Source organism: Gavia stellata, chromosome 7 (assembly GCF_030936135.1).
Source record: "Gavia stellata isolate bGavSte3 chromosome 7, bGavSte3.hap2, whole genome shotgun sequence".
Lineage (NCBI taxonomy): Eukaryota > Metazoa > Chordata > Aves > Gaviiformes > Gaviidae > Gavia > Gavia stellata.
The window spans coordinates 28,362,140-28,389,110 of record NC_082600.1 but is presented as its reverse complement, the minus strand read 5'-3'; the positions used below and the strand labels follow the sequence as shown (position 1 = coordinate 28,389,110).

The 26,971-nt window shown below is 36.4% G+C and overlaps 1 protein-coding gene across 1 annotated transcript in view; it reads left to right on the top strand.

Moving 5' to 3' along the window:
• MIPOL1 (mirror-image polydactyly 1) overlaps positions 1–26,971 on the top strand; it is a 159,703-nt gene that overhangs the window by 27,788 nt on the left and 104,944 nt on the right. Inside the window, exons 7-9 of the mRNA XM_059819538.1 lie at positions 7,740–7,869; positions 13,560–13,593; positions 13,853–14,023. Of these exons, the coding sequence (XP_059675521.1) occupies positions 7,740–7,869; positions 13,560–13,593; positions 13,853–14,023 (335 nt within the window). The remainder of the gene's footprint in view (positions 1–7,739; positions 7,870–13,559; positions 13,594–13,852; positions 14,024–26,971) is intronic.

Genomic DNA, 26,971 nt, shown 5'->3' with positions numbered 1-26,971 from the left:
GTGTTGTGACTGAGAACATCTTGGCTTAATTTTTAACAGCTTAATTTGAAGCAATGTAATTTTACCTTCAGATTGTCAGAATTGTTGATTATCAAAAAGTTGCATGCGGCTCTTTGAAGTACAATATATGATGAGCTGGCATAGGTTAAAATGTAAATTACTAACCTATTTATGGGTGGAGCTTGTATGTAAAAAACAAGCCAGTATCTTCTGCGTATTTTTATGATTAGTCTGGCCCTTCTGTCTTCCCCACTACAGTGCTAGATGAACATAAAGAATTGGGGTTTATTCAGGAATAGAAAGGTCTGCAAATAATCTCCTTGGCATATTACAAAAACTTTTCTTTAATCTGTCAAATTATAACTTGCAAATTTTAATGCAACATTTATATTTTCCCCCCTAAAGTAAACATTCAGGCATCAGTAATTATTCACTGAAAAAGTTTAACCGCATTATGGTTTGAATTTTGAAGTCGGCTGTGTTTGGCGTATTAGAAGCAGAGGCTTAAGTATTGTACAGGGATTGGCTTTCACAAAAACTGCCTTGGGGTCTGTGTGTAATACTCTCTCCTATTCTTTCCCACTTTATTTTTTTTTTAATTGAATTGGGATCTGAGTACACAAAGAAAACCCTATGCAGAGCTGCCAGTAAGCAACTTTAGCCTTTTATTGAGAACACTCTGTTTATAGCATTGGAAATGTAGGAGCAGATGAATGGTATGCACTAAATACATACAACAAACACAAAGCAATAAAGAAGTCACAGTGTTCTATCAGTGTTTATTCAGATTGCTTTATCTATAAAGTCACATTTAGGTGTAAATGACTTGTAGTCTATAATTCCTGGTATAGACTGGTGAAAACTCTTAAGTAGTTTTTCTATGATCTTCTTATCACTATTTTGCTTTTATTTTTTAGTTATAGGTCATAACTGAAAGTAAATGAATTGGAATTTCAAAAACAGAGCTAGGAACTTAAGTTGTCTATTTCGTAATAGAACATTTCAGCACTATTTTTAAGTCAACAGTCAGCCCTGGAGCTCATGGTAGTTTGCCATTAACCTGAATGAGAACTGTGTAAGGGCCTTAGGCTTTGAACATTTCTAGGGATTATCTGCATTTTGTAACATGTATGTGCAGAGACCAATTAATGACACATTTTAAAGGCTTTCATAGCAATGCAGTAAATCTGTTTTTTTTGTTTATTTGGCTATGATAAGATTGACTTCTTATTAAGAATTCTGAACACAGTCATTAAATCTAGTAGAAAGAAGTCTCAGAGGATTTTGATTTCTAAAATGACTGGATAACGAATACATACATGTTTGTATTTCTGTAAGGAGAGCAAGCATATATCCATATGGTTAAATAAAATTTAATAATAGTGGCCCATCAGGAAGTGGCAAAGATAGTTTCCAAGTCCTCCTGTGATCAGACAGACAGAGACCCAGCAATGGTGGACAGGAATGGGAGGACTGATGAAAATGAAAAGGCAGGTAGTTATTGCACATCTTTTCCCAGTATACTTCCCTAATTCCTCACATTCATGTAGCTGCTACTCAGAAATCCAAAGTGAAAACACAACAAAAATTCCTAAAAAGCTTTGGTTAAACCTCTCTGTAGGATAAATTTCAGCTGACATTTTTTTCATGGAAACAACTGAGCAGGGTAAACAAGCAGCTCATTACAGGAATCTTGAATTCTAAGTATGACTTGGCCAAGCAAGTTCTTTCATGTTTCTGCTTTTCCTTCAGAAGAATATACATCTCCAAAAGGCAGAAAACAGAAAATAGTCTTTGCTTCATTTTTTTCTTGAGTTCAACGTTCACTCCTATGTTAGAGCTGTATAACTCTATGAAACAGAAGTCAAATCATGCATCAAAATTTTTTTTGAGTCATTAGTTACTATTATTTCAGTCAATTCTTGAATATTTAAGATGCTCAGAGCCTTTTTTGTAAAAACATGATCTTATTTGTATTTCTTGTTGCTGTGATGGTGAGAGTAACTAGTAGAATTACTTTGAAGGCACCAGAATCAATGCTAAAGAAGATCCCAAGTCACTTACTGTTCAGCAACCACTGATCTTGAATACTAAATCTTAAACTGCAAAACCCTGACCTTCTGCAACAATGCATTGTTACTAACAGAAAAACTTTCTCACCGTGTCTTTTTCTTGGAAGTAACTGATACCTGTAACTAGGGCTTGTTACAAAAACAATTAGCAAAATTCTAATTGTACTGTTTCTTGGATCACTTTTTTTTCATGTAGTCCAAAGACAAAAGCAGCATTTCATCACATCTGTTAATGTCAAACACCTTGTAAAGTCCAAAATATTGTTACTATTTCTGTAAAACTGACTTTCTTGAAAGCCAGTTGTTACAGTTACAATATTTACTGTGTCTTCTGAGATAGCGTTGTGAGTAGTGAGTTCATCTTTTTCTTATAAGGTCTGGCCTGTATTCTGGATTTTACATTTTTTTTAATGAGTATCATGAACTGATTTCTGCTGCCACAGGTGTTTTAAGTCCTAACAATTTCTTCTTTCTTGCCTCTCCTATTCGGCTTTTTTATTTATACAGATGACCTCTAGGAAATCAGCAAACAGACTTTTTTCCTGGGAACTGTGCTTCCCTCCCTTCCCCCAAAGTTCTGTTGTTTGGAAAATCATGAACCACTGTTTAAACTAGAATGATTTCCAACACACCTTCTCACTACTGCTGTATTTTAAAGGTAGTTTAAAAAGTGTAGAAGGTAGGTATACCAAAAGAATCAGGTTCAGCTAAGAAAATATGTACACTGCTTTGACTCAGTAAACTCATACTTGGTATGGTTCATCTTCTTCATATTTACTTTTGCCCATATTAGAAAACAATTAGCTTACTAAACAAATTTGAGTATTTGGGAAGAAAAAATCTACTTTGAGTCTCTCTCATTTGACTAAGAATTACATGATATTTGATAAGCTTGTTTAAAAATGGACATATCCAAATATTATTGTAAACACCCATTGATTTGTTTTACCTGCAATATAAGTATTTTACTTAGTTGGCTTACATAGTAGCTAATAATATTTGTTAATGTAATTTAACTGCTGTGAACCTTTACTGAACAAATATTGAAATTTATACAAGTCAAAGAAAGAGAATCTCTAATGACTTTTGTAAAAGCTTCCATTTAATAGTTAAGCAGAAAAGTTTATATGACATACCAGATGCAATTAACAGTAGATTTTACATTTAATAAAAAGAAAGAAGCATATGTATTTGCTTTATTCATTCCATCATAATTTGCATTAGAGCTGTGGGTGTTTAATGAGCAAATTCCAGCTAAAATGCTATATTGATTTTGTAAGTGAACTTTGTAATAGCTATCTACCTTACAAAAGCTCTCTGTTTACAATTGTTTTCTTTACTAAAAACTAAAAATGTTTTAGAATTGATGAGTTTAGCATAATGATTCTTTTAAAATAAAGAGCTCTTTTAGGGTATGCAGGGGTTTTGGTTACAAGGAGAAAGATGTTATTAAATTATTCCAAAGCAAATCAAGTTTATGCAACTAAATAGTAGTGTCATATTTGTGTATATTATAATGTTTGCAAGCATTGGAAAAGAATCCTTTTTTCTTAATTTATCACTATGGGATTTAAATATTTTAACTCTTGAATGTCATTATATGTATATGAATTAGTAAATGACACAATTCATTTTAGCTTAATAGTTGACTGTTCATATTTCATTTTTGTTTGTCATTTTCTTGTTTGAAACATGAGTTCTGTAAGAATTTGTGTTTCTTGTTGGTCAGGCCTCAAGATAAACAGGATAGGTTTGGTTGGTGCACCGTTGGAAGGTCTCCAAGAAAAACGTCATGGTGTCGACCAGAGCAGTTGGTGACTAAGTAGCTGGATCACTTTTTTCATTGGATCAGGCATCAAGTCAGTGTGCCATTATGGGGGTAGTATTTTGCTGGATATGCCGTATCTTGAATGGGGCTTGGGAGCCTGACTTGTTACACTCAATTAATTTTCTCCTGGCATTTTTAAGAAGCATAGGGATGATAATCTGGATATTCTTTACTCTTTCTAATATGGAGGATTTTTATATCACTCTCTCTCATAGACTTTTTCATTGGAGAGCTTATACTTCACATACTTTCATAATCTGGACACAAAATGTTTTGGTTTGCTGCTGAATTGCAGCCCAAAGGTGTATGTATTTCTGTGGCTTATTTTAAGAATCTTGTGACCCTTGTGGTCCTGAACTTTTACTTGTGACTCATCCATAGCTCAGTCTGAATGATGAACGTTATTGTTAGCAACATCATACTTCAGAATACCTGCAATTGTGTAACTGTTATAATATTCCATATAGTATTAAAAAAAGGAATTTGTAAAATATTAAATAGAGTCAGAAATGTCTAGGCATTGGATAACAGAAATTTCTAACTTAAATTCAGCAGAAGCTTTGTCTGGTAAAGGAATCAGGTGAGTTATCATTCTGTAGACTGTTCAAGTATTTTTTAAATTAGTAATTTCTTGTAGTCAGTGTCAGTATTACTACATGGTATTGAAATGCCATGTAGATAAGTGTCTTTTTTTTTTTCTTTTTTTTAAACTGAGATTGTATTTTTTTTTTACCCTCCCTAATCTGTTTTAATATGAAAAAAATAACTTGCAATATTACTTTTAAGAAAGAGAAGCAAAAGCCAAACACTTGTAATTAATATGCAACTACTAAAATTGTTTTTTAATGTAATTGGTGGATGATTTGCTTATTGGGATATTTACTCCAATGGCTTAATTTAGCGGAAGGCTAAGAAAATAACAAGAAAGAGTTGCTCAATTTAAGTCACTTTTCCATAGCTAATAGTTAAAAGACAGTGTTTTGCAATGGACCTTTGGGTGGGGGAAGGGTTCACTGTTGAAGGCAATTAGCCTCTGGGCTGCTATCGGGGATGGTAAGATTTGAGATAAGCAGGATGCTTAAGTAACTTAAAAAAATCTCTTTTTCTGAATGTTTTCATACTGTTATATATACATTACTTTGGTTTAAGGACAAATAAGCAATAATCTGGTTTTAAAAAGCCTGTATAGTCATTATTACCACTGGTTATAGTTCCTCAGAGAGGGTATTAGATATACTAAAACACAGCCCCTCTAAGTGTAGTTGTATGCTCAAGATCCATTGTAGGAGTCAGCAAATTGTGGTTTTCCGTGCTGAGGTCAGGACATTATAGGGCCTGACAGAAGAAGGGATGCACTCAAAGTAGTTAACTAATCTGGAAACTAATTAACCACAGAACAGTAACAAGTGCCAAATCTTCAGATTTTAGATAGCTTTCTATTCATTCCAGCAATTGTTTTCATTATGAAAATTGCGTAATGTTTCTACTTGCAGCTTTATGGAAGGGGTTTTCTGTGCAGTGTCTCTGGCATGATGCTAGATAAGCTGGCATAATTTACTGGAAAAACTATAGTAAACAAATATATTAAGGTACAGATAGGTAATAATTACCATAGATAATTGAACTGCTTGTGTATTCCAGATCCAGCCGGGACATAGAAGTTGTGTTGTAGTTTACCCAGGCAGTCAATGCTGAGGGACTAGTTTCCCTGCCATCACAGACCTCAGCAACCTAAGTGGCAGTCTGGTGAGCTGAAATGCACAATCCCCCCATACAATTTGTTCTTGTTCTTGCTGAGGCATCTACCTTTGCAGATACCAGACTCACCCTGTGCAAGTGCTGTGTGCATGCAGTTTTACAGCTGCTTTACTTATCTCTTCGTTTTCCCAGTCCACATCACATCAAGCAAGGCTTTCTTGTTCCAAACAGGGCAAATAGATCTTCAAGGAAAGAGACACTGTCCTTGTGGAACAAGTAAATACTCAAATAGAAAAGAATTAAATCAGTGTTTGTTAAATTTTCTGTACAATTCAAGATTTGTGCTTCTGATGCTGAATTTCTTCTGTGTTTTTTTTGTTGGGACGCAACTTGTTACATCTCTGGCCTGATGAATAGGCTTCCAGCTTCTCTGCAGATTTTTGTGAGAGGGGGGACTGCGTTCCCAGAAGTGACATTTAGACTTTCCCTGTCGTCTTTTGTCCAGTCTGCTGTTATCCTGCAACCTTTTGCTAGACCTGCAAAAAATGCGTCCTTACTCCTCAGTAACACTCTTCTCCCCAGCTTGAGGACAAGAGGATTGCTTTCCTACCTTGAACACTTTCCTAATTCATCTCTCTGCATTCTTTTTCTGTTCATCTTCTTACTCATCTTACATCCCTGGTTATCCGAGCTGCTTGTGAACTGTACTGAAACTTACCACTTTTTGTATTTCAGTTGGTTGGCGTGTTTGGGGGATTTTTTCAGTATTGATAATGTGTATTTTGTGCCAGCAATATAACTGCTACCTAAATGTACTACTATGTTCCTATTGTTCCATTCTGTGAAGAACCATAAAGTGTTTTATGTTATGTCGCACTGTGAAGATTTTGTACAATAATGTGCAAAGGTGAAGTAAGAGTAAACTAACCTATAAAGGCAACAAAGTTCGTGTCAATTGAGGCAAGAGTGGAGGGGATAAAAGCTTTAGCTTAAAGTGAAGAGGAAGCCTTTCTTTGAGATCTTAACTTAATACCTTGAGCAGTGGTTCAGAGAGGAGCAGAGTTCTGAAGGGGGTAAGGAAGCCCAGCAGCAATGACTTAATACAGAATGTTCTTGAGGAAAAAAATGCCAAAATTTGAAAGAGGCTGTAGTATGGTGTTAGGAGACTGGCTAAACACCAGCTTGGCAGACTAGAAAGGGAGCATGGAGAATTCTGGAACCTGCAGACCTCAGTTGAGTTTTTCGGAGGTGCCTGTGACAATCAGTCTTGGAGTGACAGCAGTCTTACTATGGCATCCTGAAAGTCCCTAGACATTTAGTCTGCAGGGTTTTATGATGACTGTGAGGAGAGATTTGCAGTATTGCAGAAGGAAATGATGGAAATATGAATAAAGATTTTAGTGGAGGCAGGGTCGAAGTAAGGATTCTGGCAATGTGCCAGAGATGGTGTTAGACATAGTGATAGGGGAGAGGCAGGAAGAAAATGTAAGCTGGGGATGAGGAATGACTTGAAGGCGTTAGTTTGCTCCCAAGGATAGACAGTAAATCTTAGTTTATTGGCACCTAATGCTCCAAGGTCCACGTATGCCATAACAGATAATATAACAGTATATTACACAGTAAAGTAAAGGCTTGGCAGAGAAAGAAAAATGCCAGCTGTGCTACTCTTGTCATACCAGAGACAGACTATGAAAATATTAGAATTTTTAATATTTAATATCTGTGTGCCACCCTGATAGAAAGCAGTGTGACAGTAGAAGTAGTTTTAATGGATCGTTACTTTTAAGTCTATCTCCTAGAAGAAACCTACTAGTGTTTCATATGATTCTGAGCTTTAAGAATTACTTTTCCACTAAGCAAGTATTCTGAATGTAAAGCAAATCACATCCTTGCCCTGTTTGATTATACAGGGGTGAATTTGAAAACACATAGCTTTATTTCATTCCTTAAAGTATTCATTTTAGCTATCAACAGCAATTCAGTGTTGTCTCTGAAGAGTAATATAGACCTTATCCAGAGTAATCCGAGGTCAGCGGAGAAATGTTGATTTTAGGAGATGCTGGCAAAGGCCCATGTAAGTGCATCTAATAGTGTCTTTCCCTGTCAAACTTGTTTGTTAAACACACTGGTTACTTTTGCAGCTCTGGTGGAAGAAGTTTATTCTGCTCAACGGGAACGTGACAAGGCTGTCATGGCAAGGCTTAGGTTAGCCAATGAAGAGAGAGATGAAGCATTTCTACGAGTCCGGCATTTAGAAGAGTCTCTCAAAGAGTAAGTATACATTTCCTGCCCCGTGCAAAAAGGTTGTTGTGTCAGTCTGTGACCATCATAAACTGCTTGGCAGTGGTTATATAGGAAAACTTAGCACAAACTTCTCTATGATGAAATACCAGGCTAGTGCTACTCTTACTGTGTTACTAGTTAATTTGTTAGCCATCCTGTAAGACTGTATTTTTCTCTGGAGACTGAGAGCAAGGTAAATAATGTTGATCACAAAAATTAAAAATATAATCAAAAGCTTTGGTATTGATTTATTCAGGGATAAATAAGATGAATGTGACATTTTATAGGGATCTTTTGACATGGAGTACCAGAATGTCAGCCAGAAGTTGTAATGTATAGGAAATCAATCAAGCCTTTAAGCCCACTAGGCGTTTTCTCCAGCAGGATTTCTACTAATGATGTGGGTGATGTAGTAAAAATATATGGGTTTTTTCTTATCTTTAGAGTAGGAGCAGTTTGTAAGGCAATAAGGGTATAATTAATACTTCATAGAGTTTTATGTATGCCATGTTAACACAACAGAAGTAAGCAATCTCATGTTAAATAAAACTGTTAAGTCAGGAGAGGAAGATTAAGGATTATATATCCTTCTCCATCCGAGTTGTGGTCATGGTGGTTACTATCTATGGTAGTCCCCCAAAGGGTAGTCCCACAAAGTCTGGAGTGGCTGAGAAATTTCTCCTATTTTTCTGCCAAGAGAAGTACAAAGCAAACAGTTTTTCATGGTAGGAAACTGAATAGGTGCAGTTGTTAGTTAATTAAATGGCAGGCAATTATGTTTTAACTAATTGATTTTAGTGAGAACACTCTTTATGGCAGAAAACCAGTTGTCATCTTTTGGGTATTTTTGTAGGTAAGGCCAGAGAATGTTATCTAAATAAATTTCAATAATCTGCACATAGTTTGTGCACCATTACTCTGTGGAATTTACAAGTTGCTAGTGTTTGTCACAGTCTGTAAGTATGACTCAACAGCAAGATTGGGAGATTCCAGTCCCACAAGAATTAGTGCACAGTTTGTTAGAGTAAATGTCTCTACAGAGCCTATTATAGATGTACATGCATCTGAAAGCTTGCTTTGAGCAGCAATCTCTGAGGAAATTACAAGTGTGCTTTACATTCCATAAGAAGCGTCATAACTGTGAGCCTTACTCCAGTCTTTCCAATTTCTTCTGTCACACTTCTAATTTTGTATGTTCCAAGAGAAAAAAAGCAAGAAAGTTTTCTATGTCCCCAAAAATCAAATGAAACTGTGTATAAGCTGTTAGCATAGACGCAAGATCTTTGGGGTTAAAGCGCTCAAGTCCTGCAGCAAATTAATTATTCTGGTCAACAGACCTAATCAATGACTTTTGGGTTTCTGGAAGAAATCAGAGGTTATTAAGTGTGTGGGAGGCGTATTGCTGCCTTTTCTGCAGTGGAATCCATAGGCACATGTGTGGCAGATCTTGACACACATGAATCCCTCAGAACACCATCACTTGTTTTCCCTTCAACCCCTTCTGTCTGCTTCACTCATGTACTGGAAGACCAGCTCAGTTCTAAGCAGAAGACTGAGAGAAGAAACTCCATTTCTTGGAGAACATGCATACTGGCTTCCCTAAAAGAATGTCGTTGCAGAAGGCACTGGATACACTAGTAATGACAAAAAAGATACTTGCTCCAAGGAGAGGGTCAGTAACTCCCTTGGCTGATAGCTTGGAGTCAAGCTATTATACCTTACTGCTATCATTTAGAGAATAGTGATTGTTGTTGCTGTCATCCACTTGGGTGCTCTTTCTGATGCTTTGTAGAAAGGCCTGATACCCTGATGCCATTCACAGTCTCAGAATTGGCATAGGAGATTTCCCTGTGGAGAATGCCAGCCCAACACATGTAAAAATTGTGATGGGCTAACCAGCTACTGTTGGTTCAATACTTGATATACATTCCCCTTTGCCTAAACAAGTGAGCCATTGTCTGTAGCTCGTATCGCTTCCTGTATATTCTGCAAGGGTGCAGGTCAGGCCTTTGTGTGATATTTGCTGTCGTGACAGCCAACACCAGGACACAAGACTGGAGGCAAAACCGATCTAATTCAAAAGAATTGTCCTTGCTAGGCTGCATGTGTACTGTAAGATCATAGTTCCAGTATTTTCCAGGATCTCGTGTTCTGCATTACAGAGACTGACTGTGGCAATGGCAGCTCATTAGGAAGAGTCATACCCAAGTCTTTCACGTTGTGGGTGCTGTGTGACCTGTCACTGAGGTCATCCTAGACATGAACAAAATCCTTAGATAGATCCCAAGCAGGCTTATGCCTCCCACAGGGCACAAAGATGTTGCTGAAGGGTTCTGAAAAACGTTACATGCTTTTATTTTCTTTGCTAGTTTTAGTGTCAGTCATCAAAGCAGGAAAAGAAAAAACCTTAATTGACAAAAGCCACAAAGGCAGAGAGCCTAAAAGCTGCATTTGTTCCCACTGTAAAGTTTGTTAATCATCCATGCAGTAAGTACTTAACGGTAATGAATTACTGGACGTTAATTGATGTATGTAAGTCCCTGAAAGGGAGAAAAACTCATTCTTTATGTTCAAGTAATCACGTTCACTGCATCAGATGTCTTAATATCTGCCTGTTTCCTTACTTTGCTACCCATTCAGCCAAACTGCAAGTTTGATGGAAATGTCTTAAGCCGTATCAGACAATGTAAGAAACTTCAAAGATGTCTTGCTCTGTTCCACCAATTTATATTTGGTATTACCTCAGCCCACAGTGACTGCATCCATTTGCGCAACCTGACCAAGGTCAAGCTGACCACAGCTCTTCCCTGACCCATATCAGTCCTCTGTGTGACAGATAATGTGATGTTTCTTCCAAAAAGAGCAATGGTATGGTGCAGGGAAACATTTCCTGTTGTGATTATTGGTTTGGGGGGTTTTGTGTTCTCTTTTTTGAAAAAAGTTCTTTGCTGGTTTTGAAATTTTTCGGCATTAGAGAACTGAGAAGGCAGGATAGCCTCCACCAGGCTCAGCTGCTTTTCTTCTGGTCTACTTATTCTAAGCTTACAGGATGCTTATTCATGCAGCCATATACATTGCAAACAAAAAATGGTTGAGTGGAGCCAAGATTCCTACTGAAACACCAGCCTGGCTCCAGCACTCAGGCTTTTCAGAACATTGGGCACCTTTACTAACTGTGGTAACATCTCAGCTGAGGTGATATACATGCATTTCTATATCTGCTTGGATGTCTGGCATTTTGCAATGGGAGGAGCAAGCCAGGACTGTGACTGGGAAAAGACAAACTGAGGTGCTGCATTCTCAGAAGCAGAGTCAACCCCATGAGGAAATTACTTTTCTCAGCCTCTTTATTCTAAGTAGTTTATTACTGTGGCTGAATGGAAATTTTAGATAGATGGAGTTCACCTCATCACTCCACTAATCCTTTGGAAGGAGCAGAGATGATGGGATGAGCCATCAGGACTTGGTTTGTTTTATTTAATTTTGGGGTTTCTTCTGGAATCTTGGAACTTTTTCAACTACCACCCTTAATATTTTCTTCCTGATGCTGGTTGTTCAAAAGGTCAAGTTCTCTGTCTCAGACGTGGAGCACATAGAGGTTTGGGTTTTTTTAAAGAACATTGGCTACTTGTGCCACACTCATCAAGTTTTAGAGCACAGGTCACTCCTTCCATCTGCTTTGGACTTATTCCAATCTTTACAACAGAGAGATCTTTACAATAGGGCAATATTGAACAGCCTGCCAACCTTTATCAAACGCTTTAATGCTTTCTTTAAATTAGCAGCTGGAGCAATTCTGTTGTCATTATTTAACCGTAACAACAAAAATTCTTTCAGTCCTGTTGGCCCTAGGGGTTATGTTAGCAGAATGTATGTAGAACTGGGGGGAAGAGGAATCCTTGGTTACGGCTGTTTAAAATTATGAAAGATGTAAGGGTCACTTATTGCCTGTGCATAGCACAGGGAGAGGCAGCAGGGCAAATACACAGCTCTGGGTGCTGCTTTTTAAAAAGTACTGTCACCTGAGGAGATGTATGTACACCTACAGACAGATCCCTTGTGGCAGTAGTCTGCTGAATGGCTACATTTATGGTAGAAGTTCCTGTTCTTTTTCCCACCCCCTTTCTCCCTAAGGTGTCTTGCTTACCCAGCCTGTTGGTCGGCTGGGTGATTTTGTTGACCCACGCTTTTAGCAGGGTAGAAGTCCTCTGGAGGAGCCGGGTCAGTCCTGCCAATTTACTTTGACAAATACCGTTCCTTTCATTGTGAATACAAACTAGTCAGAGATCCATTTTTAAGTCCCACATAAAGTGGCACTTAGAGCAATGTAAAAACCTAAAGCAGGAACTCTACAAGGAGCCAGTTCTGAGAATTTGGACTTATAACATGTTTGTTATTTTATGATTTGTGTTACTTTGTGAATACAAGTCAAACCCAGCAAAGGTTAGGTTTTACTTTGTTTTGTTTAGTTCTGATGCTGTCTGTATATGTTGGAGTAGTTACTGCTTGTGAATTCCATATAAATATACCAGCTGTTGTACACTGGTAGTACATTCTGAATTATTTCTTTTTTATTTAAAGAATTAATTTCTGTACTGGTTGATTTACTATGCCTTATGTACTGTTATCTGGTAAAACTAATGCTTTAATGTAAAATGTGCTAGTGTGCTGTCAAGCGCTCTATGATGTTTGCTAGCTAAAATCTTGGCTTCAGAGCAGCACCTGTCACAGCACTGTTGAAAAAGAGTGTGTTGCTGTTTAGCAGATGTTTAATGGTACCATATCTGTCTTTTAAAATATCATATGCTAGTGACAGACCTACTTTTAGTAGAAGTCACCATTAAGTAAGTAGCAATGGAGTGGTAAGGTAAGTTTAATATGCTCATTTTTCCAGAAGAGAAGTCTCTCTGTTTTAAAATACACATAAGTGTTATAAATAATATGTTGTCCATATAACTAACCTTAAGTAAAATAAAATGCATACTATCCCATTTATTAGATTTTTGTGCACAGCCAGTGTTCAATGCTGTATGACTAAATTCCTCGTATCAGCTTTATATTTGACAGGTCAATATATGTTCTGTTGAAATAAAAAGCGGGGAAAGTGCAGGGGAGGTTGTTCCAGAATCAAATCAAATGCAGAGAATTGAATTAGCTTGCTATTTTATGCAAGATATAAAATCAAAATATTTTTAAGGTAACTTCAACTGGTTTTTTTTCCTCATTTTGGAAGAGAGAGGTGGAAAAAGAATTACTTTAAAATGGAAAAAAAAATCTCCACAAAAGTCCTGTCCTGTTTCATTTGGGGTGCAGTAAAAACAACAAAAATACAACATCAGGTAAAAGTTGTAAGCCCAGAAATAAATAAAATAAGAGCATCAGTCCTTTGTATCGCTGGGGAACTTTCTTCATCTAAGCACATATGAACAATTGATCCTTGTAGTCATATATAGCAGTAAACATTAATAACTTAACAGTCTGAAGTCAGTGCTGAAGATGTGGAGCATTATTGAAAGATGGAGTCGAGCAGGTGGCACTTTAATATGTTCAGTGTCATGGTTGACTCTAAAGACTAGTAGAATGAAATTACTTGAGGTTCTAAAGATTTAAAAAGCGAACTCATTTTGCTGCACTAAGGAAATGCTACTGATCAGGCTTTCTGTGTCCCTTTTTTCTAGGCTAGAAAATATTAACCCTGAAGAAAATGACATGGTAAGCCATTCTCTGAGGAGATTTCTTGATGTCAGTCTTCTATCTTAGAGGCTTAAGTTCAATTGAGTGGGTTTCAAGAACTAAGATGTGGGAAAAAGAAGAATTGACACACTAATAATGTACATCTTTGCTGCAATATGAAAATTCAATAACTTCACTCAGTCAATTTACAATTCACATGTGCCTATTAATTAAAACCCTATATTAAATAAAATATATTAAAATTTCATGTCTGACTAACATATAATGCTGTTGGTAGACATTACAGGAATTACTGAACAGAATAAACAATGCAGACACAGGGATAGATATACTGAAGAATGGAGCTATAATTCTGAATCGAATACACAGGACCAAGGAACATAAAAAGAAAATAATAGCTGAGGAAATGAATGCAGTAATAGAACAACGGGATGCTGCTTTGTCTCAAGTAAGTCTGTACAAGTATGTAATCACTCAATATCAAATTTCTTTTTTTCTTTTTTTTTCTTTCTTTACTTTTGGGGAAGAAAATTATTTCATTTACTTTTCTCTGTTGAAAATCTCAAAGAGACCCCTTGTAGTAAATAGCTGATTAATGACCAACTGTTTCTTCATAGTAGCAGTGCCCATTGAAATGGCATCAATGCGTTTCATGAGAAAAGTTATTTTTGTATTTTTTGCACCTGATCACTAGTTGTCTCCTTTTTTAAAACATAGTTTTCAGTGTATTGACCAACCTGAAAAGCTATTAAGAGCTTAGTTTTGCAGTGTGCTGTGTTGGTATAATGCATTGGATGAGACTTAACTGGGACTCAAGGATTTGTAAAGGGTTATAAGTAACATAAATATACAATATATGTATACAATTCCTCCCTTTGTTACTTTACATTCAGAAGATAAAAATCAGCATGTGGTCCTTGACCCTCAAAGTCTTATGCTTCTGCTGCGTGACTTGAAAGAAGCTGAGGTCCTTTTTCTGCTCAGGTACTCGTTCCCTGCAATTTCCTATTTTCACAGAACAATATTGTCTTCCTTCTCTTCACCACGAAGAGAGTCTCCTTACTTTTCCCATCTCATGGAAGAGTTTTTCTGTTTTGATTTTCCCCACAGTTTTCTTTCCTGGATTTTAACCTAGATTTAGCTCAATAGGAACAGGCCGTAGGGAGAAGCAGTCCAAGCAGGGCATGTATCTCCTGGGAAAACACAAGATTTAGACTGGATGAAACTCCTTATGTATTCATCCCAGGCAAGAAATTTCATCTGACTCTTCCAATATTGAAAATTTACATTTTTAATGTGAGTTACTGAAGTTAGCACACATCTAACTAATTTCTATTAGATTTAAAGTCAGCTTTGTGATCTTGAATGGTATTGATAATGTTGATTGAATTTATGTTGTATTGAGAGGTCTCCTGGTAAAAGAGTCCCTTCTACACACCCTGGAGTTTTCACTATTTTGCAATCATTATTTTTGCATTCTCTCATAATTTAACCTTGAAAGCCCCATCTGCCTGGTGCTTAAAATATTTTGTGTGTCTATCCAGTATGCACTGCAAAGGATGTTAATGTTGGAAGTTGTTAATGTTGGAACTTTACTTTTTCAGTCTACTTTCTTTTGCTTTTATAATAATGATGAGCAGCATAGCTACTGGGAAACATCCAGTAGCCCTGCCAAAAGTTTATGTTCTTTCTTCTTTGCACAGGGCATTTGAAAAGTGAGCAGCTTATAAGAGAAAAGCTTTCAGCAAAAGAGAAAGATCTTTTGATATTTTTATTTTTGGTTTTTTCAGTTTTTGCTTCTTTGTTGAAGTGGCCTTTCAGGCATACTTGGGCCATAAAACTTTTATTAATATCAGAAGAATGTCATTGTAGGACATTTTAACAGACATTTTAATTGAATTAATTTTTAGGCTGCCTGTTTAAGAAGTAATCTTTTCCAAGTAATCAGCTTGGAAATTAATAAAGATAATTATTTTATACACAGTAGCTCAAGTGCCACAACTAGCAAAGCCATCTTTAGGCTTGTCAGCAAAAAGCACAGGTAATGTTAAGTAGATAGGGCAGCTGAAAAAATAAATTAATAAAAAAATAAATCCCCGCCAAATGAAATTTTAAATATTTGGTATTAAGCTGTACTACTGTGATACTGTTTGCAATTTGTAATATCATTGTTTTAAATTAATTTAAATTAATTATTAGTAATAGAACTCTATTCATCATGTGTTGTGTTTTCACATATCCAATGCTTTTACAGCTGTAACTCTTCAATCTAGAAAATCGGTCCTCGGAATTGAAGCTACAATTTCAACCTCCGTTTCTCACTTGATGATTCCTTGGGAATTCATACCGTACTCAAATTATTAGTAGTCTTTTGTTAACATTGCAATAGCGGTAGTTATTACAGTGCTAACAGCAAGAACAATAGGAGAGGGATTCCTACATTAGACCACAAAGGGACTAGATATAATTCAGGGGATGTATATGCTTAGCATAACAAATGCAAATTATTGGAAGTTAGATCTGAGGTCGCCTCAGGCATTCATAACATCTGCAAGTTAAAATCTTTTTCTTTTTGGTGGAGGTGACATCAAATATGAGGGGCAGATTGATGAGAACAGGCCAAGACAAAGCAGAAATAGAGTAAACCATTAGCATGCTGTGGCTATCCTCTGGAAAAGGCATTTTTAAAGTTCAGAGGTCACTGGGCAATGGATGCTAAATGCTTCATGACACATTGTGTGAACACCGTGTTGCTCTGTTCCTGCTTGCTGTTGTATGGTGCTGGAGACAACAATGTCATCTGAGTGACCATCATAACTGGTTCCGTATGACAGAGAACTGCTTATATGTAATAAGAGTTTAGACTGACTGTGTTTAATGAAGCTGCATCTGTTATCCTTCTTTATGGTTTTCTTCGCAATAGCCTGGCATTGGACAGTTGAGCACAGTGAATATAAGTAGTATCTAGCTTTTGGGGTTTTACTTGTAGGACTTCTGATTTTTCTCAGTAAGAAACAATAACACAAAAGCCTTCACAGTTCAAACACATTGCTTTGATTTCAAGTAAGGAAAAGGTTACATTCCTAGAGAATGGACATTCTAGAAACTGTGCGTTTCCTATGACCAAGTAAATACAGATTACTTTGAACTAGTCTTTGAAATGCAGTTTTGCAATACTTTTTCTGGTAGTTATACTATTAAGTTGCGTTTAACTGGACTGCTATTGCAGCATACTTGACAACAGTTAGCTAGTTGTGATTCTTCTATTTGAATTTTACTTGAATATTTTTTTTATTCTTCAGAAAATTAAGAGCACTGTCCATGTCTTGGAAAGGTCATGAAAATGTTTTTTTGAGCTGTGATGCCCTAGAACCTCTGCATATTTTTTTGAGATTTCAAACATGAACGTTACTTCTTACTAGGAAGCAGACAGAGGTACTTCTATCACTGTATTGAGCTGTGCGTGTGTATGTAATCTTAGATCATTCACTAGATTGCTGAGCAAATATGCAAACTACTTTTTGTATGTGTGAAAACAAATACAATGGTATAAACTCAAATATTTGATACTGCTTTTAGTATGTATTTTCGAGTGAATAAAAAACAAACAACTAAAGCATGGCTAAACATTGACATCCATCTTCTCCTGTACCAACCCCCTTAAAAAAACAAACTCAACTGTTTGGTTGTATTTGCTAAGATATGTTTGTTAGTGAACAGATATTGTGTTATACTGGGGAGCTTGAGTCTGTTTTATGACTGATCGTCTGAAAGGAAAATGGAGAAAGATGCTGACTGTCATGAGAAATTAAAAATCCGTTTCTTGTCTGTAATGTTCAGTTTTGTCTTAACCCATTCAAGGAAAAAACTTACTTGTCCAGTTGGTTGTACTACAGTTCTGCCTTTCTTCAAAAGTCTTTCTTGCTTGAGTAATCCAATTAGTGACAGACATCTAATAAAGATTACATATGCCATAGTCACATTGTGTGATCTTCATAAAATACTTTAAAGAAGTGGTTTCCAGCAGGAGGCAATACAATGCAATGTCTTAAACTAGCAACCACTTATTAACCACATCACACCTTATGGACAGGAATGTTAAAAAGATTACAGGGTTGGCAGCTGAAGCTGACAACTTGAGTAAGGCATTACAATTAGTTTTCTTATGGTTTAGAGAAGAAAGGGGACCTTTTAATTGGTACAGCTTGAAGGAAGTGCTTTTTAAAGCTAAATAAGAGATGGCTTATAGTTCAGGAGATCATGTGTTTGATATTTTTTCAGTCCTAACTTTCATTGTGTAAATGTTTTTTTTAATTGGGAACAGTCAGTTCTATACAGAGTTTTAAATATTAAAGGTGTAGAATTTGTTGTTAAGGAAAAACAGTGGTTTCATGGCTGGCAAAGTGTCTGTAATACACTGATCATGAAGCAATAACATGACTGGCAAGCAAACCTGGTTTTACAGCTTTGAATAGTTTGATCACATCCTGCTGTGCAGGAACATGCTTATGACTGTTCATGTAAAAAATTGGCATGCACCCAGTTGCTCATCTGAAGCAAGTTTAAGTACCTTTCTCCATTTTGAGGCACTGTTTGGCAGCAGGCAGCAGTTTATCATCACTGAAAACAAAGATGAGAAGCACTATGCTTGACTGCCCGTCTTTATCAGTTTCGACTAATGACTAATAACTGATAAATGTCTGTACTTACGACAAGCCAGCTTCTTGCTAACTTTTTTTTTTACATTCTGCTCAAGCAATTTCCCTCCTTTTACACCAAATAAGGTGTAGAGCTCTGTGTTACCTGTGATTCACAGAGCGTTAAGGCATTCTCAGCATACATCAGTGAACAGGTCTTATTGAAGTAATAAACCCAAGAGCTGTATGAAGTGTAAAAATGGCAAAAGTGTACGTAAATGAAAAAAATTGCTTACAGATCTTGGGCCCTTAATTGGGGAATACTCAGGTGACTGCTTACAATGCCTCATGACTCCCTTATCTTAGGATAGAGGTGATCTCTTTGCAACCCAAACCACAGTTTGGGATGTTATTTTTAGTAATTTGAATTAGCAGTTCAGTTTTAAACTCTGTGTTTTGGTACCCTTTGACACTTCCTGGTTAAGGATACCGATCGAGTTCTTGGTTGGCAGGAGCACATTTGACAGTGTCCTCCTAGCTGCTCTGACAGGATGCTTCTCCTCCTACCTTTTCCCTTTAGCCACTGATACTTGGGAACAGGAAAAGAAAAGGTAGGACGCTGTATTCACAGATGTTTGTGAACCAGGCTGCTGCTGTGGGATACTGATGATTTTGGTCACGGGCTTATTTGAGGAGGGAAGTGAAGGTAAAGGGGATGTTTATTGTAATTTGAGGATCCAAGGACCATGCTGTTCACTCTTATAGCTGGTTTCCTTTGGGCAGGCAACAGCAAGTTCCTGTTGCACTTATTTGCAGTGCTTTTCTCTGACAGGTAGCAGATGGGGCATGGGGAAATTACTTGCCAGCAGGATGGTGAAACAGAGAGAGATGAGCTGTCTGCAAGATGCCCGTTTTGCCCTGCAGATTTAGTCCAAGTCCTGAGAGAAAGCAATAGGGATATGGAATAAAATATAGAATAGATTAAAAAAAAATTTATATTTAATATTAAAAGTTGCACTGTGAGTACAGGGACAATAGAAACAGGAGTTGAAGAAATGGTTGTCAGTTTTATGGGTATGCACACCAGTGGCCTCAAGTAAACCTCACAGACGTCTCTTCTTTGGAGGTAATGCTGAGTAAAAGGGATCCTGAAGAAAGATCACAAAAAGCCAAGTTATAAGAGCAATTGTTGTAATTAGCAATATTAGTTTTATATTTGATTGTGTTACACTGGAATGGTGCTTTATAATGTCACGTTTCATTTCCTGTGTACCTAAATAAAGATAATCCTTTGAAAAATTGACTAAATCCATGTTTTAGAAAGTCCATGTTATACTGAACATGGATAAATCCATGTTTTCTTCACTGCTTCTCAGAATAAACCAAGTGAATCTCACCGGTTACAGAATTTTCAAAGCGCCAAACAGAGCCAGTGGCTGCTGTAGTTGGGAGGCATGGAGTAAAACTATTGGGAATGATGCTGAAGAGCATCAAGAATCTTTTGCATCTAACACAAGGGCAGGTTCTTCCCTACTTGGCTGCTTACTTCTTCTAAAAACAAACCCAGCCTGAAAAATTATAATAATTCTTTACTTTCTGAGACGATTAGGTATGCTCTGACTCTCTACCTCTGATATATTTGTGCTAGCTAGAGCATGAATATTTTCCAGGGGAATACTCAGTTAAATATTTGGCTATGTTCAGAAGATGTATGAAGTATTTCTTTCTTCTGAAGTAGGAATTTTAGTCCACTAAAATAGAGAGGAAACTGACCAAACAGAATCCTCTTGATGTCTTACATTGGGTTTTCTGATTTGTGTAGGATGTTCCCCAAAAGAATAACAGCTGTTTAATCTTTTGCCATGGTGTTCTGTTTTCTTTGGTCACTGTTTGTAACTCTCAGTTCTCAAGGCATTAAGAAAGCTGAGGAGAGGTGAGACATTCAGACAGGCTGGTAGGAGAAGATTTGGGGACATTACACATCTGCATCTGTAGTGTCAGTTGGTCTCTTGCATTGATGTAGCAGAGGTTGTGATTTTTCTGTAGGCAGGTATCTGTTGGTAGGGCATGAAACTCCCTTTGATTTCACTGGAGTCAGAATTTCACTAGTGAAAGTGAGTATTTTGCAGCTTATTCCTTAGTTTGACTTCAGCGAGGCTTTGGTTGCATGAGGTCTAGTAGATTTTATTTAATGCTTCTCACAGCTGGGAGTGCAGGTCAGCTGGTAGGTCATTAGTGGGAGAGAGAGGAGGACCCGAAGGAAATTGCTTAAGGAGCTTTTATACCGAACTTTTGTATTTAGTCTATGAATGCTAAGTATGAGTAAATATGTAAATGTTAATGCAATGTTTCCTTGAAGAGAGGGATTATGGTTTGTCTTTTTGAACTTCTGAAGCAAATTTTTAATTGATACTACATTTCTTCTTTTTACTGACATGAGATTTTGGCTGAATGATGAGACACATCATTGTTTGCATTGTTAAATCACCTGGTGTTCCTCTGCAAACAGTGTGTTGTGCAGAATTCAGAAAATACATGTCTGCATAGTATTTGAGGGCATGATCAAGCTTTGTGTCTTTAATTGTAAACTTTAATGAATTTCCAGTTGAACATTCATCTTCTCTTCAGTACCTAGGAACTCCTCACCCCTTTGAAAATGACAGTAAATTTGGATGCAAGCTTGTTTGATTAATTGCTATTTGACTCATCTGTCATGGTGCTAAGCTCTAGGTTCATGCAGCTTAGACTTCCAAACCAATTTCTAGAATTAATTTAAATATTTAATGTCAAAACCCTAGGATGAAAGAGAGAAGAAACGTTTTGTATGCTTGTTGATCACCTGTTTCAGTAGCAACAACCCACAGAGGAAATTTCCAATGTAGTACAAGCAGAATTCAAATAGTTTTCCCTCTGAAGAGGAGACTGAATTACTGTGCATGCAATAAGTTTTATAGGTAGCAGAACTGTTGTAGTGGTACCTAAAGTAAGTTTCTCATGGTACTTAACACTTCACAGTTTCAAGTTAGGTACTGAGTGTTGAATCGGATTTCAGTTTGTTTACCTATTGGATGAAATATCTCTGATTTTCTTAAAAATTAAAAAAAAAAATCCATCTGCATGTTTCATATTAAAAGCTGGTTTTCTTAGGCAACTTTCTAAGAAATCTTTCTGCAAAAATACTTTGCTATTTTGGATACCTGGATTAGTTTGTGTAAAAATTCTTCTGATCGGTGACAAACAAGATTTTTTTGTTTCATATTTATATTTAATGTGGAGTCTGAAAAGGTTAGTATGTCTGACCTGTGTGTTCATTTCCCTCCTTGCTTTTACCCACTTGCCACTTCTTGAATGTTCACAGTTGCAACTTTGTGGTTGATTGTTTGTATTAGCAAGTAGTGTGAACAAATAGGAATGGATCTGTAGTATGAAATAGTTCTCAGCATCTGACATTCACATTAACATGTTTCAGGGTGTGTGTGTTGCATTTTTTTGGGCTTGGTTTTTTTTGTTTTTTTTACTTTGGACTAGCTGTAGTCAAGTCCTATGAACTGAATACTCATTTGTGTCAGAATGCACTAGGTGCATTCCTGGAGTGCATCTCTGAGTTTGCTTTAATCAAAAAAGGAATCCAGTTCATAATCTCAGATAGCACTCCACGGTGCAAAACAAAGCATAAGAAGTAGAGATGGGTGAGAGAAATTACAAATTGCAGTGCAAAGTAGTGTCCAAATTGTGTTTCTTCGGTGAAAAATTCTGAGAGTCATTGAGAACGTTAGATAAAAGTTCAAAGCTTCATTATTTATATGTACAGAAATGGAAAAAATCCATTTAATCCAAGAAAATACTTTAAAAAATAGTTATATTAAAGCTCTGCTAGTGTATTACATGAAACCGAGGATAAAAATGAGTTGAATTCAAGGAGAAACAGATTCATTAAAAAAATAATAAAAGAACTAGCTAAAGGGAAGTAAAAGGTATCAGTGTTCTCAGAGTACAGTACGTTCATATTCAGCCTTTTTATTTTGAAAATTATTAGACTACTTTATATGCATACTTTTCAGGTAAAGATTTTGGACCTGTCCACAAGACATAAATGAACTTGGTTCCTTCAAGGAGAAATAGGTTTTGAACTAGTAGCATAGATCATAAAATAAAATGACACACAGAATCTAAGAAAGATATGTGGATGAGGCATGTAGGGACATGGTTTAGCGGTGGACTTAACAGGGTTAGGTTTACAGTTGGACTTGATGATCTTAAAGGTCTTTTCCAACCTAAACCATTCTATGATTCTATAAAATTTGGGTTTAATTGGGCAGTGGAGATACCTTCAAAGAATAGCAGCCAAGCTATATTGATGATAGTGCCACTACCACATCAGTAGTTGACTAAGAACATTGTGGGAAATGGAGCTAAGAGGAATTAATAGAGCTGCTTTTTGTTGTCGTCTTTTTTTTGTCCCCAGAGCCCCTAAAGTGAAATACTGACCTATGTTCTAGCATTGCAATACCCTCCACAGTCATCCTTATGATTCAACATGTGTGTTAAGCTGTGAAGAGAGGTGGTGAATAAGGAAGTTTAGGTCTGGCAGTAACAGAGGATGTAAGGAAAAATCATTGTAATGATGATAAGCTGATTACTCATTTTCAACAAAATAGTAGATGATTGTGACTGAAATGTAGGACTTAATAAACATTTTGTTATTTCAGTTCTTTCTAGATTTTTAGTTGTTTTTAAATGAACAGCTAACAATTACCACAACAGCAATTTTCCCTCTTGCTTTGATCTGGACAATGTGATGGTTTTTTTGGTTGTGAAGCTGTTAATCAATTTCTGGAAGTCCTTAGGCTAAAGTGGTCTAAAGTGTGTAGTGGCCCTGGCAAAAGAAGTGGAACAAGAAAATCTATCAATATTCTCTTTATGAAAGAATGATTTCACAGTAGCATTAACTTATCTATGTCTCGTTCACCAAGTATGCCTACATTTGTTTGTTGTATGGCTTTACTGTTTTGTGCTTCAGATGGTGAGTATCTAGGATTTACCGTCTTTTCCATGTTCTGTTTATTCACTGTTAATGATTTTTCAAGCTGAGTTGCTTGAGAACAAGAAAAACTTAGCTTCTATTACCCTTTATTGCAAATGAAGGACAGGCTTTCCTATTTTGTGTGGTCTGCATGTGATTGTAAGATGCTGTTGGCAGAGAACTTGTTAATGCTTTCTGATGTTAACATTTTGTTGTCATTCTTTTCAGTACTGTTTTAAAGTATTTATTGTTGCATATGCCGTGGGTATACACAAAGGCAGCACAAAATATCATATTCTGACTGATAGTTTACTTTTGTATAGAAAATACTTTTTTAAATGACACAATTCAAATATGTAGAAATACTTAAAGGCCCTTAAGAAGCTGTGATTGTTATCATACTTTTAGCTATAACCAAAAAAAATTTAACTGTGGATGAAGAACAGTATTAAATCATACAAGTATAACAAATTTTTGCAGTTCTGGACTTGTTATCAGAAATACAGAATACAAGAAGTGGCTAACTACAGGATATTTCATTGGTGAAATGTACTGATCCAGGTTAATCAGCAGTAATGCTTCTGAATGTATACTTTATATTGTTGATAACATAGAATTGATGCTATCTTTTGAGAGAGGGGGGATTTTTAACATTACCTCTGGTTAACGAATTAACAGCTATAAACATGTAAATCTAAGTGTATTAACCAAAGTTCTGCTGCAGTTACTGGTCATCTTTCAGTTATGCTCAGTTGGTTATTTCTTAATTAGCTGTAACACCTTTCTCTGCTATCTGCAGAAATATTACCAAAGTTTAGATAAAACCCAAAAAACAGAGTAAAGCTCTGTATCAGAAGAATGGCTATGAAAACTTTTCTCCTACTTGTCTCATGAGATGACTTGTCACCAACAGGTAAGAATCCTTCCAAGTCATGTTGTAATCACGATGAGAAATTTCATACCTGAGACAGAGATTGTATTACAGATCCTGGCAACATTAGGAAACAACAGATTTCGCTCTTTTTTGCCTGAAAGAGCTCTCCTGGGTTGTGTTCAGGACAGGAGTAAACATCAGGCCTGTCTGTGGGTTTACCTCCTTCATCTTCTGTAGCTTTGAGACAAAGTATTCTTTCTCAATCTGCAAGCATTTTTTCAGCCTCATTGCTGTAGGTCCCATTCACAATCAAAATGTTAGGACTTTAACTGAATGTCAGTCTGCAAAACTAATCTTGAAAACCTCACTGTGAAAATGAAAGCATCCAGTGCCAGCCTCCCAGAAGAAACAGCAAAATCCTTGTTAAACCCTTGTGCTAAATTGTCATATCAGCCTGCTTTCTACTGTAGGGATAGCCAGCAGTTGTGTGTCACGTTACATGTTCTCTTTATTTTGTGTGTGTGTTGTCTTCTATGGTATCCAGACATTTCTCAGCAGTAGTCATTCATTTACCCATTTTGTTTGTTTTGGCAGGCAGGCCCATCACTTTGCTTTCAGAAGTTGTCATAACATTCTTCTGTCTTTGTGTTTTTCTTAATTCTTTTCTGCTTAGGTGTCCTAGCCTCTACACATGAGGGATGGAATGGCCAGGAAGCTTTGAGTTGGATGAGGGCAATGTTGGTAATTGCATGTGTCAAAGGCAGCTGATTTTGGGTTTAAGGATTTCTGTTTTTCAATAACAATTCTGAAAGATTTTAGGTGGCTGTTAATTCAAAATTGCATGGTCAATCCTCTTGAGAATTGTGAATCTGTTTGGGTAGCTAGTCACGTTGATCCCTGTAAAACACTTCAGTGATGCTAAAACTAGATTTTGTTACAGAGGTAAAATCTTCAGATTTATCCACTACTTAATATTTGAAAAGTCTTATTCATGCATCAAAAACATACAGACATTTCTCAGTATTACTAAAGTAGAGTAATACCTAATTTCTAAATGTGTGGTTTTGTTTTAGTTTTGCAGAGCTTTTGTTTACTTTCTTAAACATTTCTTTGTGTGGTGTCTTTATCTTCTATGTAGGATTCATTTTAAGCTTGTGCAAAGCTGATTAATGTCTTGATTTTTTTTTAAATGTTTTTGTTCCACTTTTCAGTGCATATGAGCAAATTTGAAAAGATGTCTGAAATACATATTTTATATATTTGCTGTTACCAAGATTTCTGTATTGGTGAGAAAGAAACTGATTTCACAGCAACATTTGAAGTTTTATAATTAGTTACCTCACTCTCACACTTGCTCTCAGACTGTTAAAACACATATTAATATTGCTTTCAGATAGCTGTGATCTTTAGTGTCCAAGTTTCCTAAAAAAGTGTGTTGCTTCTATGGAGAAAGAGCAAATACTACTGATTCAGGTCATTTGTTCAAAAAGTGTTTCTTATCCATGACACATCTGCAGAGCTTTGTGCGTTCACCTACCTAGTTAGCTGTTTTAGTTTGTTATAATCTCTAGTTTAAAGTAGCTTTTATTACATGTTAAAGAAGTTTTGGGAGAAGCTTCTTTAATTACATTACACAACAAAAAATTGAAGAACTGCCACTTAAGCAACTGATGGCTCAATTGAGAGTGCAGTATTTATCAGGACAAACAGATATTGTGTACTATGAGGAACACCTGCAGTCCAATGATTACAATATCTGAATAAAGGGATTAAAAAACTGTGGCATCTATACAGTGATCCATGATACTGTTTTCTCGAATAATGTGATATTTAAAAAAGGACCAGAAGTATTCCTGTCGTTTTATGCAGTAAATGCCAACGTAACATTTAGGCAATAGTCTTGTTTACATATGGATTTTAAGAAAATCCATTGAAGATTATTTGAAAACCAGCTCATTATAATGACAGATTGTTTACCAAATTTTGTTTTCATGTCAACTAATACTGGTTACGTTCAATTAAACAAGGTTACGCTTTCTAAAAACATACCTCTGTCAGCAGCTGAGTGCCTTGCATATATCTGAGAATCAGATTCCTGATTTCTAGATCTAGTGGGAAGATCAGGCTGTCAATGTTTCTTTCTGAAATTTCTCTTTTTCATACACCTGTCACACCTTCACTACCTCCATTCTACTATATATATTTTTTGAGTACCAACACTGCAGATTATTAACTGGGGGTGGGTGAAAGGCTTTAAACAAAAGCCATTATCAGCGATCTGTCATGGTGTGTTGTGTCAGATGTTTGACAAGCTGTCTCTTGGCCACGGGCCATCTGGTTGTAATGGTACTGACTACTCTGCTGAGGAGCCAGCAAAACACATGGCCACAGGAAGCAATAGCTCCATATCATTTGGTCGAGTCAGTAAAGCAAAGGGTTTGGGTGTAGTAATCTCAGTTCTGACATGATCTTGTTGATTGACTAAGCTTCTTAAACTTTCTGTGCTAATTTCTCATTCCATAAAACAAGAAAGTCCTATTTACTAACTTCATTTAAGTGTTTGGAAAAGTGATTAGTCAATGTTTATCAAGATTTGTAACATCACCAAACACTTTTATAATTAAAGAAGAGTTATTGAGAAGAATTAAGAGAATATTTATGGGAACAAGATGAAGCAAAAATGTATACAAAAAATGAGACAGTGCAGTGGAATGGACCTCACACAGGCCAAGATGAGAATTGAGAATTAGAGTATGTGTACATTCTGCCATGCAGAAGAAAGGAGGAAAGATGCTGCATTTGAAGGAGGGTAAATAAAACAAAAAAGTAAAATAGCTAGTAAAAAATAAAGTTCATGTCTTT